Source organism: Echinops telfairi, unplaced genomic scaffold (assembly GCF_000313985.2).
Source record: "Echinops telfairi isolate 266 unplaced genomic scaffold, ASM31398v2 ScPeMD7_7473;HRSCAF=8511, whole genome shotgun sequence".
Taxonomy (NCBI): domain Eukaryota; kingdom Metazoa; phylum Chordata; class Mammalia; order Afrosoricida; family Tenrecidae; genus Echinops; species Echinops telfairi.
In genome coordinates this window covers 6,789,085-6,807,352 of record NW_022111377.1, presented here as the reverse complement: position 1 = coordinate 6,807,352, position 18,268 = coordinate 6,789,085, and the positions used below count along the sequence as shown (strand labels likewise).

At 46.5% G+C, this 18,268-nt stretch overlaps 1 protein-coding gene across 1 annotated transcript in view; it reads right to left on the bottom strand.

Moving 5' to 3' along the window:
* SFMBT2 (Scm like with four mbt domains 2) overlaps positions 1-18,268 on the bottom strand; it is a 277,081-nt gene that overhangs the window by 9,459 nt on the left and 249,354 nt on the right. Inside the window, exons 18-21 of the mRNA XM_004712625.2 lie at positions 10,417-10,592; positions 7,100-7,266; positions 6,406-6,669; positions 5,409-5,537 (exon numbers count right to left, since the gene is read on the bottom strand). Of these exons, the coding sequence (XP_004712682.1) occupies positions 5,409-5,537; positions 6,406-6,669; positions 7,100-7,266; positions 10,417-10,592 (736 nt within the window). The remainder of the gene's footprint in view (positions 1-5,408; positions 5,538-6,405; positions 6,670-7,099; positions 7,267-10,416; positions 10,593-18,268) is intronic.

The window sequence follows — 18,268 nt, the reverse complement described above, 5'->3', positions numbered from 1 at the left end:
CTGATGACACATTTGACAAAGGATTGCTGTAATATCCACAATGTGAAAGACAGTTCTGTGAATCGGCAACAGACAAGTAATGTTTTCAGGCAAATGGCACGAGTATTTATTTCATGAAAATAAACATAGTGAACACCTTAGGAAGAGACGCTCAGCTTCAGATGAGAGTTTTTCTTGTTTTATTCTGTCATTGTGGTTGGGTTGTTTGACCTTTCCTGTTTTGATTTGGTGTGTTTCTCTGTATATGAAATCTAGTATAGATAAATCTAGAGAGACAGTACCTGAACAGGAGTGGTTCTCCCTGCCCCACAGGGTTGCTTTCCATTGAAAGTGGAAGGCAGTGAGTTTGGTCTGAGAGGGGCGTGGCAGGGGAGGTGGGTGGGCAATGAGGAGCTAATAAGCAGTGAATACAAGGAAATGTCCTAAAATGGATTTTGGTGATGATGACACAGCTCTTCTGATATGAATGAACAACTGAAATATATGGTATGTGAATTATATACCAATAAGACTGTTACAAAAACAAAGAAACGTATAGGGATAGGTGGATACATTGATGAGCAACAACAGCTGTACATTTTGATATTTTTGTGTCATAAAGCTGCTATAATCATGTAGCATTTCCCCCAAAAAGAAAGCACCAGTAAATTAAACTAACCATAAAAAAAAAATTCAATGGCAGCAGTTCTGGCCTGTGTTATTATTTACTGTCACTGTGCCTGCCCCTGTCCTTCCACCCCAGGAGCACAGCTGTCCCCTACTTCACTCTCATGTTCTGCAAAGACCCCTTCCTGAGCTGAACAAGGCCCCCCCGCATCTTCTGAGGCTGAGTGCCATGAGCTCCCATCCCCAGCTTCTCCCTCATATGAAGAAAGAAAGGAAGATTCCACACACAACATCCTAGATCGGAAAGATGACTTTTTTATGAGCACAAACCCAAACTACTGTCCTCGAGGCAATGCCAACTCACAGTGGCCTTATGGGACACAGCAGATCTGACCCACAGGGCTCCCGAAGCTGTCAGTCTTCGCGGGCACAAACCACCTCAGCTTTCTCCCAGAGTGTCTGGGAGCTTTGAATGGCTGATCTCTGGGTTATGAGGCCAGAGCTTATCCCATGCCTCTTATAAAGAAGCTCCCATGTAATTCAAGAGAGCCCTGGTGGTGTTATCCGGGAAGCACAGGGATGCTAACCACAAGGTAGATGGTTCAAACCCACCAGCTGCTCTAAGGGAGAAAGATGAGGCTGTCTGTTCCCATACAGATTGACAGCCTTGGAAACTCTTTATAGGGTCACTGTGAGTCCGTACAGAGTCCATGAGAGTGGGTTTTTACGTGGTATATCCTTCTGAATTGCTGGTAAATCACTTAGGTTAAACAAAGAACTGCCACAAATGGACTGCAAGTTTTAAAGAAGTGAGAGCAATGATAAAACACAGCATTAAAGCCATACTTAGTGCACAGCAAAATTAAATTGATTTTGATAGAGCTGAGTGCAAGAGCTGGCAGTTCCTTAATGGACGCAGTTAGGTTTGCGGCAGTAGAAATAGGAGGGAAGGCTCTAAATTTGAACAAAACCTGTAAAGTTGGCAGAATTAGTATTATTATTAAAGTAAATCATTAATTTGGGTTATGTTTCTGCCTCATAAAAGGTGAATGAACAGGCCTAATTGTATTTAGACTTTAAAAAAAATTATACATGTGTGGAGTCATACTGCGCACCATACATGATTGGAAAATGAAATTATAGTGTGTCAATTTCTTCAGCAGTTGCTATCAAAATTCAGAATTAAAAGCTATGTGCTCTGGTAATGGATATTTTATAATTTTTGCAAATGTTCCTGGTGATTATGATAACGTCTGACTTCACAGCCCCCATAGTGGGGGGGGGGTGCCGTGCGCATGCTCTCCCACGTGGGCAGGGGCAGAGAAAGCCTCTGGGCACCTCTCAGTGCGCCTATAAGCTCATAGTGCATCTTCTCCTCCCACCCGCCCTCTCAGGAGACCCCCTAGAGACCACATGCAAATCAGAGCCCTGGCCCCGTGGCCACCTGGTGACAGGACCGATTAGTAAAAATGAGTAATTAATGGTCTGATGACACGGAAACAGGCTCTAGTGCCCACTCACTCTGGCAGCCCTGCGGGTCACAGCCGCTCACTGCGACAGGTAAAACTGCCTGGTGGATATCTAACATTAATCATGAATAAGACGATTATCTATGGATTGTGATAAGAGCTATATGAGCCTCCAATAAAATGATTTTTTTTAAAAGACAATTATCAATGAAGTCCTACCCATTTCCCTCTCTTTTAAGCAGAATATGTGGGTAGGTGGAGCATGCTTTTAAGGGAGTGAGGAGAGCCATTTGGGGGGAGGGACTTGCCCTGGCAGCTGCTTGGATCTAGAAGTGACACTGCAACAGAGAGATCTCACGGTTTAGAACACTTAGGGGTGCACGCACAGTTCTGAGTGAGAGTTATGAACCAGGTTTGGAAGTACTGTCAAGGAAGGCGTGGTCTATGCAGTATCTTAGGTCCCCACCACACCCCCGACTGCAAAGCAACTGTGTTTACTTTTATGTTTATTACAGAAAACTCTGTACAAGACGGATCCCAAATGTGCCCGTGGTTAAGCTTTCACAAATGGTCTTGAGCTTGGAACCCCGGAGGGAAATTCAGTCCCATGAGGAGCCCTGGTGGTGCAGTGGGTTAGGCACTGGGCTGTTGACCAAAAGGTCAGAGAGGAGGTTCAGAGCCGCCAGGTGCTCTGTGGGCCAGAGAAGAGGCTGTCTGCTTCCCAAAGATTTACAGCCTCAGAAATCCTGTGGAGCGGCTCTTCTCTGTCCTTACCGAGCCGCAAGGAGTCGGAATGAACTTGGAAGTGGGCTTTTTGGATCTATGACAGACCCAGGGAGGGAGGCTTTCTACTCCCATAATGAGCTGCAGTCTCAGAAACCCACAGGGGCAGTTCTATCTACCCCACCCCACCAGGCCGCTGTGAGTCTGTGGGGATTTGACGGCAGTGAGTAGAGGGAGTTCATGACAGGCCACAATGATAAGGTTTCTCAGTTAAAACCTGTCACTTGTGTTTTAAAATGAAACGAAACAAAAACAGAACTTTAGATTCATATGCACTGCTAGGCTCCACCCTTTTGAATTTTATAATGTTTAGAGCAGAACTCCAATCAGACAGACCAGAATAAACACAGGAATAGATAGACAGACATGGGCACACTAAAAACCTGTTTCACCAGCACGTAGCGTCTTTTAACATAATGCTTTTCCCATGATGCCACAATGAATACAGAGCAGGCTGGGGAAAGCTCCATTGGGAGGCAGAGTTTTTTTTATTTTTTATTATCTTTTTTTAAATTTTTTATTGGGGCTCATACAATTCATCACAATACATAGATCAATTGTGTAAAGCACATCTATACATTTGTTGCCCTCATCATTCCCAAAATTCGTTAGCCTCTAATTTTCCATTTTCCCCCCCTCCCCTTCCCTTCCTCCTCCCCTCTCCCCCATGCACCCCTAATAATTTATAAATTATTATTGTATCTTATATTACACTGTCCGGCGTCTCCCTTCACCCACCCCTCCGCTGCCCGTCCCCCAGAGAGGAGGCCACACGTAGCTCCCTGTGATCCATTCCCCCCTACTACATCCCCTTTCCCTTCTGGTATCGCCACTGTCACCCCTGGTCCTGAGAGGTTCCTCTGTCCTAGATTCCCTGCGTTCCCAATTCCCGTCTGTACCGCTGTGCATCATCTAGTCCAACCAGGTCTGCAAGGAAAAATTGGGGTCCTGGTAGTTGGGGGGAAGAAGCGTTCAAGAACCAGAGGAAAGTTGTGGGCTTCGTTATTGCTATACTGGACCCTAAGTGACTCGTCTCCCCACTACCCCTCTGCAAGGTATGTCCAGTTGTGGGAGGCAGTGTTTTAACCAGGACTTCGACCTAGTGCTTTATTTTAATTTTCCACATGGAGATGTAGTAGAAAACGCTCACATTCAGCACAGCTGTCTTTCCTTGTGGCTTTTCACTGAAGGGGCAAGCACATTACCCAGATTCACCGTGTCTAATGAAGTTGCTCCTTTTCTGTCTGCTTTTAAGCATCACCGCAGAGGAAGTGCAGCTAATGTCAGGCAGCCAGCTGGTGACCTTCACCTGATGGGCAAATTAATACACCTCACAGCTCTCCCAGAGCAAGGCCGTTTTTCACGTTCTCCAGAGAAGTTCAAGGTGGAGAAGCTCATACGGTCAACTGCTCCATCTTCCTTGCACCTAGAACAGTGCCTGACATGCTATACCAGTTGCTCTTGAGAAGTCTCCACCTCCCGGTGACTCAGAAGAGAAGAGCACTCTGTAGCACTAGCAGTGATTGCTTTCTCTAAAGCAGAGCATACACCCTTCCGAGGTGCCTCTGGCTGGCCTCGAACTGCCAACCTGCCATTTAAGCAGACAAGTGCTTTTACCCTTGCACCATCCAGGGACTATGATATGCAACTGACACTCAATGAATACATGTGGAAGGAAGAAATGGGGGCTCAGAAAAAGGTTCATGCTAAGCCAAAACCAAAACACTAACCATTACTAAAATATAATATTAGGAGACATTGGATAAATATTATTTGCATCCTGCCTATTGCAAAAGAAGCCTTGGTGAGGCACTGGTGTGCTAACTTCAAGGTGGAGGGTTCAAACCCACCAGTCACTCTGCTCCTGTAAAAACTTAAGTCTTAGAAACCCCAGGGAGCAGCTCTCCCCTGGCACAGGCTTCTATGCATTGTAATAGAGTCTGCTGCAGGGGTTTTTTGGGTTGGGTTGCTCCTTATCTCAAAGGGGCTATAATTTTCTCCACTTACAAATGCTTTGCCAACACAGGGCCAAGCCTAGCTGAATGGCTGAACAGAGGATGGTGCAACCAGTCAGTGGGATCTTTTGTAGGCAGCAAACTGTGTTTCTGCTTATCTAACAGCTTTTTAAAAACTGGATGCAGGACTCGACACATAAAAGGCACTCACTTATGCGCTACACATGCACAGACCAAAAAAAGAGAGACTAAATATACAAAAAGTTCCTGTTGTGGGTTTTGAGGGACCATCCGTTTTTCGCTTCAGCATTTTTATGATGGTTTCAAATATTCTACAATAACATGCATTGCTTTTAAATTTTGGAAAAAAACATCATCAATAGAGGTTATTTTTAAAACAAAAACAAAAAGGAGCGCTATAATTTTACCACCAATAAGAAAGCATGATCTGAAAGTTTCACTGGGGTCAAGATATTAAGGAAAATGTTCTGCGATTTAGCTTTCCTCACGAAATATGAAGGAAACACGCAGTCAGAGAATTGACATAACATCAAACCACAGTGTGCAGAAGAATATGGAGTAGAAAGTCTGGTACCTGTTCCTGAAATATTTTGGCCAAGGGGGCGCAGTCTGTCAGTTTAATGAACCTGACCACATCGGTCACCGTCCACTCTAAGGGGTTGCTCTCCAGAACCAGTCTCTCCTCCTCGTCCTGCTTCATTTCCTGCAGGAGGGAAAGGAAATGGAGATGACGTCAGCTTTCCTGCCTGCTCCATCTTTCCTGGAACCCTCTGGACTAAGCCGGACTCTCCTGCATCAGGAGCCACCTCTTCCCTTTGGTGTCTTGTTGGCGTCTCCACAAGCTGCAAGGACTTTCATTCTTGGGGGGTTTCTAACCCACTGGCTGGGTTAGACTTCACCCTCGGTGTCTCGGGGTGTCTTTAGGGCTAGGAGAAAAGGCACAGACGGCAGTTCCCGAATCCGAAGTTCAAGAAATGTGGGGCCTTCTTATTAGTGAATCGCCCCTGATTCAGAGGAGGAGAGACAATAAGGGACTTATTCAAATACAAGAGGCCCCATTTATTTAGGGGGTGATGGTGCCTATTACTTTTTGGTTGATCATATGGCAGCCATGAGTTTAGGGGAGACCTGAAACACCGACTTCTAGAAAGGAACCAGGGAAGCACCACACAAGGGCCGGGCTTCAAGGCGCTGAGATGGGATTCCAGAAACCCCAGTGTTCAATAGGATCACATCATCCTGCTCATTCTCAGGGCCTACCTTACTCAGGACTGACAAGAATCTCTTGCCATTCGAAAGCTTTTTCCGAAAAAGAGATGCTACTACTTCCCTTAGAACTCCCTGCTCGTGATTAAATATCCCACTCTGCCAAGAGAAGCACTGTCTTTTTTTTGCCCTGGGCTTGGAAATTAAACTAGAGCAGCTGCTGTTTTTAAAAAAATATTTTTAAAACAAGTTTCCCCAAACCAAAGATCTAATAAACTACAATTCCTTTTCATTTTGCACACGAGACAGGGCTACCCGAGGGTCACCAGGTGTGCCAGGTGCAGGGTCTCTCCGTGGACCTGTACCTCGGCTGCCTCCTGCTTGGCCGCAGTGCACTTCTCTTCCTCCGCCAAGGAGGGGGGCTGTGCTTTCCTGCCCCTCCGTGTCCTCTCCACCGCAGGACGCCGCTCCGGCTCCGCGCTGCTCCTCAGGGTGACCGCCCGCCTGGGGCGGGCAGAGGGGACCTCCACGGAGGAGGTGTCTGTCTGATCATCCCGCAGCTCCGAGCCCGTCTCCTCGCTCCCGGTGTCATCTTCCATGGCCATGTCTGGGTCCTCTTCTTCACTTTCCTGGGAAGACCAGAAACCGGCTGCTAAAACGGGTGGACCCCACAGTCCGAGGGCAGGGCTTTAATCCGCACTCCCTTTTCCTCCCCGTGCAAAGCACCTAGCCTGGTGTGCCCAGAGAGGACCCTAAGAGCGACCCCACTATCTCCACGGAGAGCTGCCCTAGCTCAAGTTGAAGGACATGTCAACTGCCTTCAACAAATATGGGGTGGGTGGGAGGGGATGTCATTGAACAATATATGTAGAAACGGTTTCAATGTGAACTTGCTCCGCTGTGTAAACCTTCACTGCAAACACAATGCGATGATCAAAATAAACAAATGGAAGGGGGGACCCTTCGGATTGCTGTGTCTAACCACTCGCTTCTGTATCTAGCCGGTTCCAGCTGCAGCCCTTTTGGTGGCCAGACGCTGAGCCGACGAGGAGAACTTACCTCCCCTGACCCCGGTGTCAAGTCCACCGTCGAAGATCTCCGTTTCTTCTGCACAAAAATGGACTTTCTCCGTTTCCTGCGCCTGGCTGGCTTCGGGTGCCCACTCTCCATGCTGTTTTCACCGATTGGGGGTTTAATGATCTTCTTTCTCTTTCCATAATAATAGGCTGTGGGGAGAACAGTGGTGAAGACGTAGGGACAAGCTGAACACCACCCACCCCCTGCCCCCGCCCTATACGGATGGATGGACGGACACGGAATGAGAGAGAGAAGTAGTAAACAAGAGTCAGAGGTGAAAAATAAATGGGCATGCTTGAATTTGGGGCCACCAGAAATTGACATCTACTTTATCCAGGAAACCATTCTGGTCAGCGAGCTGCACGGAGAACGGTCATTGTTTTTCAAAGGCCCAGTGCTTACAAGGTGAAAACCTGCCGGCTGCTCCTGGGAGATTTTCTCTGCCTCTTTTCCCCAAGATGGTGAAGATGGCAGGGCCCTGCAGGGTTTCGTTCGGCTGTGCATAAGATGGGAGCCTACTCCATGGCCCTTCACCACCATTGCCTGCCCCAGACACTGCGCCTCGTGGGGACAAGTGCCTTCCACAAGAATGTTCTCTAAGAGCTCTGGTGTCACAGGGTTAAAGCCGGGCTGCTAAGGGGAAGGTCGGTGTTCTGAACGAACCCACGGGCCTGTTCCCTGGAGAAGACAAGGCTGTTTGCTGCCCAAATGATGTACAGCCTCAGAAGCCTCACTGAGCGGTCCTCTCTGCCCCATAGTGGTGTGCTAGGCCGTGCAAGCAACTCAATGGCAGTGAGTTTGATTTTGTTTTGATTTCTCTGACAACTGGTTGCCCCAGGCCTGAATCTTCAGGAACATTTAGAGATTATATCTTGAAGAGTTTGTCATTGTTGACTTCCCCAATCACTTGATCTGAGATAAAATTGAGATCTAAACACATGGGGCAAATCAAATAAAAGCACCATGTCCCTTATCTATTACATATTGTATTCTCTTGTTAAGTGGAGAAACTCTCATTACAAATTCGATGTTGTCCTTGTTAGCTGTGTCCAACTGACCCCTAACTCTCATTTCTATAGCAGGGAGATTTAGCTACCTACATCCACACGCAGAGTACTGATTAGAAAACAAAATGATTCACCTTCTCTCCTAGCCAAGAGGACTGAAGATAACGACCTCAGAGCTTGCTGCAGGCCTCCCCACCCTGTGCGGTGTATCCAGGAGCTATATTAGAGAGATAGGTTCCCTAGCCTCTCTGGACCTCAATTTCCCGTTTATAAAGTAAGACCACTGGGGCTGACTAGCATAGGCTTCATGGAGACAATGGTGGTCCCGTGAGAAATCTCGCTTCCCAGCCACCGCACTTCATGTGGACCCACCACCTGCCAGTAAAAACTCGCTTGGAGCTGTAATGCCAAACGCATTGCAGTGGAGCGTCCAGACTCAGACGGACTAGAGCAAAAAGACCAATGGACTTCCCAAATGAACCCACAAGCACTCTATGGGTCACGGGGGTTGGGTTCCTAAACGGATCGTGGGATGGCACAGAACCAGGGCAGCGTTTTCTTTAATTGGGCATGGGGTCTCCAGGAGTTGTGGGTCGACTTGATAATAAGAAATAATAATAATGTCTTCCTTTAAGTACTAAAATGATCTATTTCCTATTTTTCCCACTTGAACTTGGCCCAAGAGAGGGCACTTACAGCATCTGTCTGCAGCTACAGAAATGCCCGCCGGCCATGGAAGCAGCGGCATGCCCCCATCGACGCCCTGAAGAGGAAGGCTGCACAAGAACCTGAATTAACGCCTCATCTCCATTCTCGTGGGACCGCAACCCTGTGGGGCATGTGCAAATGGATGGCTGTTACACGGATGCTGCTGCATGGCTAGCTATTGATATTAGTTGCCAAGGAAAAAGCAATGATTTTCTACGCTCAGAAAACCCAAGTGGGAAAGCCAGGTTGGGTGCAGCTTGATTAAAAAAAGAAAAAAAAAAATATATATATATATATATATATTCTTTTTTTAAAGCAGGACTCTGAAAACCAGAACTGGTTTTCCTGAAGGCCACAAAGCGGTAGTAATTTTGAGAGCTTTAGAGATCAAGGGGGCCCTGCTGCCCTTGCTGCTTTTCCTTCTTCAAACCATGCTCGATCCTCCTCCTACCGCTTCCTTAGTTCCATTACCAGCAATCTTTCCTGAAGGTCCACCCAAGAGACTTCTGGATTTCAAATGCTTATCACTAAAACCAGATCCAGAAAAAAAGTTTTATTTCAGTTGTGTAGGGGCAGCAATAACAAGCTTCTCTCCAGATCCTCAAATGAAAAGAAGCCCTTTTTCAAGGTCAGCATTCAAGGCCAAGTTTAGCCCTTAGTCAACTCCTTTTTCACTCCAGAGCATCTCTGAGTAGCCACCTCCCTCCATGGCTCGTCCTTGGGTCATGTGTGATGTGAGGAGCAGAGACAAGCTCTTCAGAGCACCATGGCCTGCACGCCCAGCACACTCAGTGTGGTCTTATAAGAGGGAATGCGTATGGACTGAAACGGAGCTCAACCTGGCAGAAATGGTAGCTGGCGTGGGAAAACAGGTTTTAAAATCTGCATGTAAGCATACAATAGAAGGAAATCCCAACTCTGAAGAGTGTTTCTAATACATTCAGATTCTTGGTTGTGACAGCTAAGTTGCTATCGCACAGAAAGCTGCTGCTCCACGAATCCCTACCACCCTGGGTCCTCATAGCAGCCTGGGAGTCAGTAGGAAACACTGGCCAACAGGCGACCGACGGGGAGGTAGTCTACCCCTGGGATAAGTGGTAAGGTGGGGATGTTTGTAGGACGGAGGAAGCTTTTAGAACTGGATTGTTCTGAGCGGGAGGCATCTGAGAGAGGTGACAGTGGGGAGAAGAGAAGGTCAGCAGGGGAGAGGGTGGGCAGAGTTTGGGAGACGCCATCAGCAGAAGGCAATCCACATGCCACAGAGTCGATTCTGACTCCGGGGACCTCCTGTGTGCCATCGAAGAGGAACACTCCATGAGCTTTTCAAAGCTGTGACCTTGCAAAGGGAGACCACCAAGCTTTCCTTCCAAAGTGTCTCTGGAGGTATTTGAACCATCAACCTTTTGGTTTGTAGCCCAGTGTATAACATATGCACAGAAACAGGAGTCACCAAATGTGATGGCAGAGGACAGAAAAGGCAAGTGAGGAAGAGGGGGCGGGGAAGAGGAAGCGAAGGAAAAGCTGACGCAACTCTTTCAGCTTAGGTCTATGGACCAAAGACTGTTTCTCGTGATTGGTACTTACTGTATTTGGTTTTGGTGTGAATGGAGCAGTTCTCTGGGCAGTTTTCAGAAACCAGCACAGGACTAAACAAATTTGGACAACACTCCAGCTTGCCACACACTCGTCGGCAGAAATCTGCCACTTGATCGGACGTCCGCACAATCTTGACCACTGCCCTGTATGTTTTGCCCCGGTACCTGGAAAACCAGGAAGGAGAGACAAGGGCAAGAGCCAGTTACTGGTCCAATTGGTTCGGTTCAGGACATGCCAAAGGAGACCACCTCACTTTCCAACAACAAAGCGGACTGCGAGCAGAGGCTGTGACACTTGTTTTTAACGCTTCCTGATGGTCTTGCCAACACATCTTCAGAAATGTCCACTATCGCACCCAAATACATTCAGGATGCTAAAACATGACACCTGGAAATCAAGATTTCCACTGGGCACACTCTCATTGTGTTAGTACCATTTAATTCAAAATATTAGTCATGTGTGGTAGGTACCTATTGGGCACAATCCTTAAATTAACGATAAAGAAACATAATTTATGTCTTCCTGCTGCTATAATATACAATTTTTGGAGACCAGGAGGAGATAAAAGTACCGTGTCTCTACTTTGGGACAAATGCAAACCCAGAACAGTAAAATGATATCTTCATCAAGACTGCATATTATATTGTTGAAACAGGAGCAATTTCCATTATTCATAAATGGCACCTGTATTGAACAGAATTAGGAATAACCAACTGGTTGGCAAGATCATATTTAAGTGGCGAGAGACACAATAGATGTACAGGTGGGCGACGGGGGAGTCTAAAAGCACAGAGGCCCTTCTGATACGAAACCGGCAGACTCCATGTGGATTCGTGTGTCTGGGAACTCCACAGCCAGGGGCTCTGGGGCTCAGGGAACCTCGACGGCCCTCAGGTGGTTCCTCAATGGTGAAGAGACTTCCACCATTGAGCAGAGAAGGAAGAGACCTCCATGTTTCTTAAGTAGAAAGGGGGCCAGGGCAAATGATCAAGCCTTTTAACGTATCTGGCCCAAAAGAGCAAACCACTCATCTAGCTCTCTAGATTGGGTATGGTCAACATTGATCAGTGGACTAAAACCTGCTTCCGAAGAAGCCAACTGCACTTCCGGTTTCACTTCAGCTCCATGAAGCTGTCTCATCAGCCCAGGGGGCTCACACTGGCCCCTTCATTTCCATGCCACAAGGGTGGAACCGAAGGACACAGACAGACCGGGAACCCCAAGACGGCGTATCCATCCCTCAGTGCATCAACAAAGCTCTTTCTCCCCCAAGAGCACGGAGGCTGTTGCTTCCTGTGAGTGTTCTCCTTTCTAGGTTTACACGTGTCGTGATCCTCTGAGGTCATCCTCAGGTGGGCTGCAATTTCCTTAGCGGGCAGATTCGTCTAAAGAAAGGACAGGGAGGTCTCCCCAAAACTTTTCCAGGGCATCGCAAAACAAGAGCTGGAACGGTTAACATCTTTGATATTTACCCACAAGGAGCTGAGTGTCTAATATGAGAAATCATGAAGCATGTAACTAATATTGCTTATGCACTCATTACCATAGACTCGATCCTGATTAACAGCGACCCTACAGGACACAGAGAACTCTCCATGAGACTTCTGAGACTGTAAGCCTCAGGAGCAGACAGCCTCACCTTCCTTCTAAGGATGCAGATAGTTGGACTGGAACTGCTAGCCTTGCTGTTAGAAGCCAATGCTTAACCCACTGTACCATCAAGCCTCCTTCATATTACTCGACGGTGTAGTGGTTATGTGTTGGGTTGCTAGCTGCAACGTCAGCAATTCGAATCCACCAGCCCCTCTGCTGGACAAAGACAGGCTTTCTACTCCCAGAATGAGCTTCAGTTTCAGAAACCCATAGGGGCAGTTCTACCCTGTCCTCCAGGGTCACTATGATTCAGAATCAACTCGACGGCAGTGAGCTGAGTTTGGGATATGTTTAATTTATTGTCATGATATTAAAATAGTCATCAGACTCATAAGAAAAGTTCAACAAGGAACCCATAAGGAAAGTTCAATGTTGCTTTTCTTCTTTGAAGGAAAAGCAAAAGGCACAGCTATTTAGTAAACCGAGCTCCGGAAGGGTGCAGAGCCTGAATGGCTGCTAACCAAAGGTTGACAGTTCACATAGCTCAAGGTTATCCCAGCAGATGGGCTGGCTGGTGATGTCCTTCTGAAATATCTGCTTCTAGGACCCCACAGACTACAGTTCCACCGACACTCTGCTTCTTCGCTCCTCCCTCTGATGCAGCGGTGGCAAGGCCATCGCCGTCCTCTCGCAACAGGGGACAGCGTTTGGCATGAAGATGCTTCAGGAGTCTAGAGGTTGCCATCCGCTGCTTATGAATTTGGCCAGGAGATTATCTCCTGCCCAAGAAGAACTGCAGGCAATAAAGTTGCCACTATCGAGACGACGAGCCACGTCTTCGGGAAAGGGTAGTAGATGGACTCTTTCTTTGAAAGAGGGATTTAAATTCTCCTCCGAATCTTTGTAACTAGTGCGTACGGCATGCTGGCTCCGGAACAAGATGAAGACGTGGAAGTAACGGCGTGAATGACCTGGCGAAGCTCTCGTCCACTGTCATCGGGACAACAGAATTGCAAGCTCTCCAGTTGGCAACAGATCAGAGATCTGTAGTCAGTTCCAGTCTCACTGGATTCTGACATCACTGACATGCGAACTCATAGAAGTAGCCGAGCCTGCTAAGCGGGGTCCTGGACGTGTGCCCCCACCTTTAAGTTGCAATCTTGAACAACAGAATTCTTTTTTCCGGGGGAAAAATAGCAGGTAGGGATAGTTTTGGCAGATAACACTGAACATTAGTTTCTGGAAAACCACGGCCCGTCCGTCTGTCTGTCTGCAGGAATGAACCATGACATGGTAATTCATGAGGTGATGCCACACTCTCATTGGTCAAACCTACTCTCTTGAAAATTCACTCAGGTCTCCATCAGTCCACTGCAGAATATGACAGGAACATGGAATACATGGACAAATAGGACTTCAGAATAAGGAGATGACCTGTTTTCAAAATCTGCACTAAATTAAAAACCGGTGATCTGGTTCACAAAAAAAGAACATGGAAATAAATATGATACCTTCTCCTGTGTTTATTTCAACTTTCTAAAAGAGGTCTTTTGGGGCTGGAGAAACACACCTTTTCCCCTTAATAATTCATTTTATATCAGCAGCAAAACTAAAATTGTAACTTAAAATAAACTCTATATTTTATGTTTTTTTCACCGTACTTTCATAGGGCAGCTCTTTCTACTGTTTATCCCTCATTTTCTCTGATGCCAGGCTCGACTTTAGGTACAGAAAGAACTGAAAATAGCAACCTTTGTAGATAACATCACGGTTTATACCCTAAACCTTGTGCAAGTGTTGATTTTTCTAGGACCTCTATTGTCCCACTGTCTTCCCCAGAGAATGGCCTCTGTGGTTCAGCCTACTGTGTTTCTTGTGTCCACTGTATGAACACACTCAGGCCCGCGTTGGAGATGTCGTGGGCTTGGTCTTAGATGACTGCAATAAAGCAAATATCACATTCAAGAGAACCACGAGCATTTTCTTTGCGGAGAGTGGCTCCCAGTAGATATAAAAGTTAAGTTTACACAACACTGCAGTCTTAAGGAGCCCTGGCGGCATTGTAGATTAGGTGCTGGCCTGCTAGCCACAAGTTGGCAGGTCAGACTGCCCTCCTTAAGAGGAAGAGGAAGTTGTCTGCTTCTGCACAAACGTACAAGCTCACAATCCCTACGGGGCATTCTCCTCTGCTCTACAGGGTCCCTGAACATGATGGCAGTGGACTCACTATTGTGTGTTTGTTTTGTTTTGAGGTTTGGGAAGAACTATGTCATGGTATCAGTGGCAGAGTATACCTAATGCCACATCTGTTTCTAAACACGGTGCAGTTTCTAAACAGCGCAGTACAAAAACAAACAACAAAACTAAAGCTTCTTGCGGGAATACGCAATTCCAGGACTGAGGCTGGAGCAGACCAAGGGGAGCTAGACACACCTGGGTGGGGAAGAAAGTAGAGAGGAACGACAGGAATATGTCAAAAGGCCACACACGGTAGCCTGATGTAGCTTCCACTTCTGAGTTCCTGACATCCCACTTGGTCCGCAAACACAGATGCAATCTCTCAATAAACTTAGCAAATAAGACTGAGGTGCCTAAGCAGACACCCCTCTCCCAAGAACATTGCACACCAAAGCCTTAGCAGTAAACGGAAGCCACAGAACGAGAGGAACAAGGCGGAGGGGTGCTCTTCACGGTTGGCAGAAAAGAAGTGTGAGTGGCCTTCAATCTCCTCCTAACCAATGCAAAGCTAGGATCTACTGCCACATGTGCATGCGTGTGGCAGGGGAGGAGGAGGATGGAGGAGACTGGTGCTGGAGAAGACACAAGTCCCCTCTCTTTTACTGGTTAAGCCAAAACCAAATCCACTGCCACCAAGTGGATTCTCCGGGACAGGGCAGGACCACCCCAGAGGGTTTCCAAAGCTGAGGTCCTTAGGAAAGCAGAGTGCCTGGGGCTTCTCTGAGCAGCCGGTGGGTAAACAGTAGACCTTTCCATCAGGGGCCGAGCACTGAACCCCTGCGCCACCAGGGCTCCTACTAGTCAAATGTCGACACAAATAAAGCTAGTCCAGTTTGGCCCTTCAATACAGGTGCAAGATGCGAAATATGAGAGATTTCTTCCACGCTGTTCAAAGACTGCAATCACTTTGAAATAAAAATGGATGAGAAAACAGCAGCAACAACAACACTGCTGTGAGGAGCCAGGCGTCCCTATCAGCGGGGTCCAAGTGGGGTGGCATGAGTTTGGCTCGAGCCCAATCAGGTATCTTCCAGAGGGATTTTTTTCACAAAATCTCAGTAGGCAGTGACGTGGGTGGGAGTCAAGGACAAGGTTCCAGCCAGTTCTTCAAGCTGAATTCATACTGTGAATACTGAAGGAAGAATTTTGAAGGAGGGAAGGTGGATAAGCCCGGGCACCTTGCAAAAACCATTCTTCTCATTAGTGAGAGTAAGAGCTGATCCTGTGTGTCTTGATGTGGCAGTCACCTAATCGGGTGTCAATGTAAGGATTAAGAGTGTAGGAGTGGAGTCTAGTTTGTCAATCTGGAGGTAGCCAATGAGACTTCTGTGTGGGCATGGCCTTCTCCTGGGAATTCTGGGAAATCTGGTACTTCCTCCTTGGAGGCAGAAGACACTCTCTCTCTCTGCCACTCCCTGGGAGACATTGCAGAAGACAAGCCACATGGACGTAACAAGAGCTCAGAAGCCGGAGAAGCCACAGAGAAACCCCTGCCTGCGCTGAGATGCTTACAACGCCACTGGACCCAAAGACTTTCTACCCACTAGCTGGTGGTTATCCTGCATTCAGCTTCATTGCATGTGTCTCGTGAGTCTGAAGAGGACTTTATAGATTGATATTGGACATATGGGCTAATATCGGACTTATGGACTTGATCTGGGCTGGGATGTTTTCTCAGTGTTCAATTGCTCTTGTATATAAATCTCTTTCTTATACACATATGTGTGTCCATGGATTTGCTTCTCTAGTCTACCCAGACTAACACACTTGAGAATAAGACTTTTCATTCGCTGGTCACCTGTTTATCATCAATACAATGGCTAACTGGTTTTCAGCCTAGTCACACAACTTAACTCTTGAAATTTCTTCTTTCTCCCTTCCTGCATTTCAACTTATGCCTTACACAACCAATAATCTTTTGTAGCATCAATTGATGGAGTGTGTGCACATGCACATGTCAAAAACACTTCCATTTATAATTCGGAGCATCTGAAACGAGTTTGGTTTGAATCAGAAACACCGCACCCATAGTCTGAGTATCCTAAACACACAGAGAAATATTCCATCTTCTTTTCGATTGACATTATTGTTGTTAGGGGCGATCGAGTCAGTTCTGATTCATAGTGACCCCATGTGCAACAGAAGGAAGTACTGCCCGGTCCTGAGGGACCCTGACCTTCATTGTGATGTCAAGTCCATCGTCACGGCCACTGTGTCAGTCCATTTTCTTGATGATCCTCCTCATTTTCCTGAACTTCTACTTGACCAAGCAGAGCATCTCTTTCCAGGGACTGGTCTCTCCTAGTAACATGGCCAACGCGCATGAGACGCAGTCTTGTAATCCTTGCTTTTAAGGAGCAACCTGGCTGTCCTCCGTGCCAGATGTGTTTGTTCTGCCAGTCCAGGGTACTTTCAATATTCTTTGCCAACATCATAATTCAACAGCACCAATTCGTGTGCAGTCTGTAGTAGATAAGGCTCTTTGATGCTGAGAGTCAAGGAGCACCTCACATTTTCAGAACACACAATAGCACATCAACAAAAAGGAACAAAACAAAAACCCTTTTCGGTAAAAAGTTTCTCTGCTTTGGAGTCCTTTTTTGTCTAGAGCACTTTATAGCCAATAACACATTTCACTATTCATAAATGATGGGCACGGGCAAAGGGAGACAAATATCAAATGATGAAAAGCACATGCAAAAGCCACTGTAGCCTGCAATAAAGAAACACAAATATCATATCCACAGGACTGCTCGGAAGACCCGATTTTATCTCAGTGCTCCCGCCCAAGTGATGTGAAGTTGAGTTCATTTGAAATTATACCAGGGCAATTCCCTTTAACTATGCTGAAGAGCTGTGACAAAAGGCTGGGAAAATCGATTAAGTTGCTACCCAGCTTTTATAAAGATTACCAGCCAAGCCACTCTGAGAAAAGTGAACACGCCAAAAATATCCTCCTCAGAGGATTCTATGACATGTCGAAAAACACGTGTAAACATCTTTAGATACAGTTAAGGCTGTTTTTTAAAATTAATTCTCTTAAGATATAGTCTACACTTCTCCTCTTAAACTAGGTATAGTTAAAGTCACCAGGACTTGCTTCCTCTTTTAAACAGTTGAAATGAACCTTAGAATTCAATTTCCCCTTGCACTACAGAGTTCATGTTTGCCTTTCAATACACGTGGAAGGCAGATAATATGACAGACTTCATGCATGCTTTTCAAAGACTGCAATCATTTCTTTAGGAAGAATATAAAAAGTATAGTTGCTGGATAAATCGGAAAAGTCACTGAGAGACAAGTGTAGATGATAGTGTTTGGTTTTGTTATATTTAGAGGTTAAACAACCCTTCCGTGGCACCTCTATCCTCTCATGTCAATGGGAGGATAAATCAGGAGAAAATCAAGCCATCAGAGACCCTAGATGCTAAGTGACAGTGTCACATTGCCCAATGGACAATTTTGTGTCCTTTCTTCCGGAAAAAGCCCTTTGTAATTATAATCCAGTGACATACAGCCAAGACAAGTGAATACCTTCCAAACAGGTCTCCCCTCCATCAGGCTAGCTTATTCCTGACAGCAGAGCGCGTCTGCGCTTCAGCTAACTGGGAAGGAGCCCAGAGCCCTCTCCTTCCCTTTGCACCAAAGAAAACAGCCGAGTTGTCAAGATCTAAAAAGTTGTCATTTTACATCAGAAGGAATGAGGTGACTCAACACGTAATATTCTAACAGGAACGTGTGTGCTGACTGTAAACCTGTCATCATTAGCAGCTGCTTTGAGGCGCCCTGTGATCTCACGCACTTGAAACCTGGTTTAGACAGACATTTTCTCATTGTAAGTTGCTGTGTAAGAGTTTTGCTAGGGAACTTACTGTCATATTTGATATAATAGGCAATGCATTGTCTTTACAATACAGGTGGGAGGCAGGGGGCGGTTGGATTTCACCATGTCTGTTTTGATTGTATCAGGCTGGATTTAATAAAAGCTCTGATCGACTTGGTAATGGGA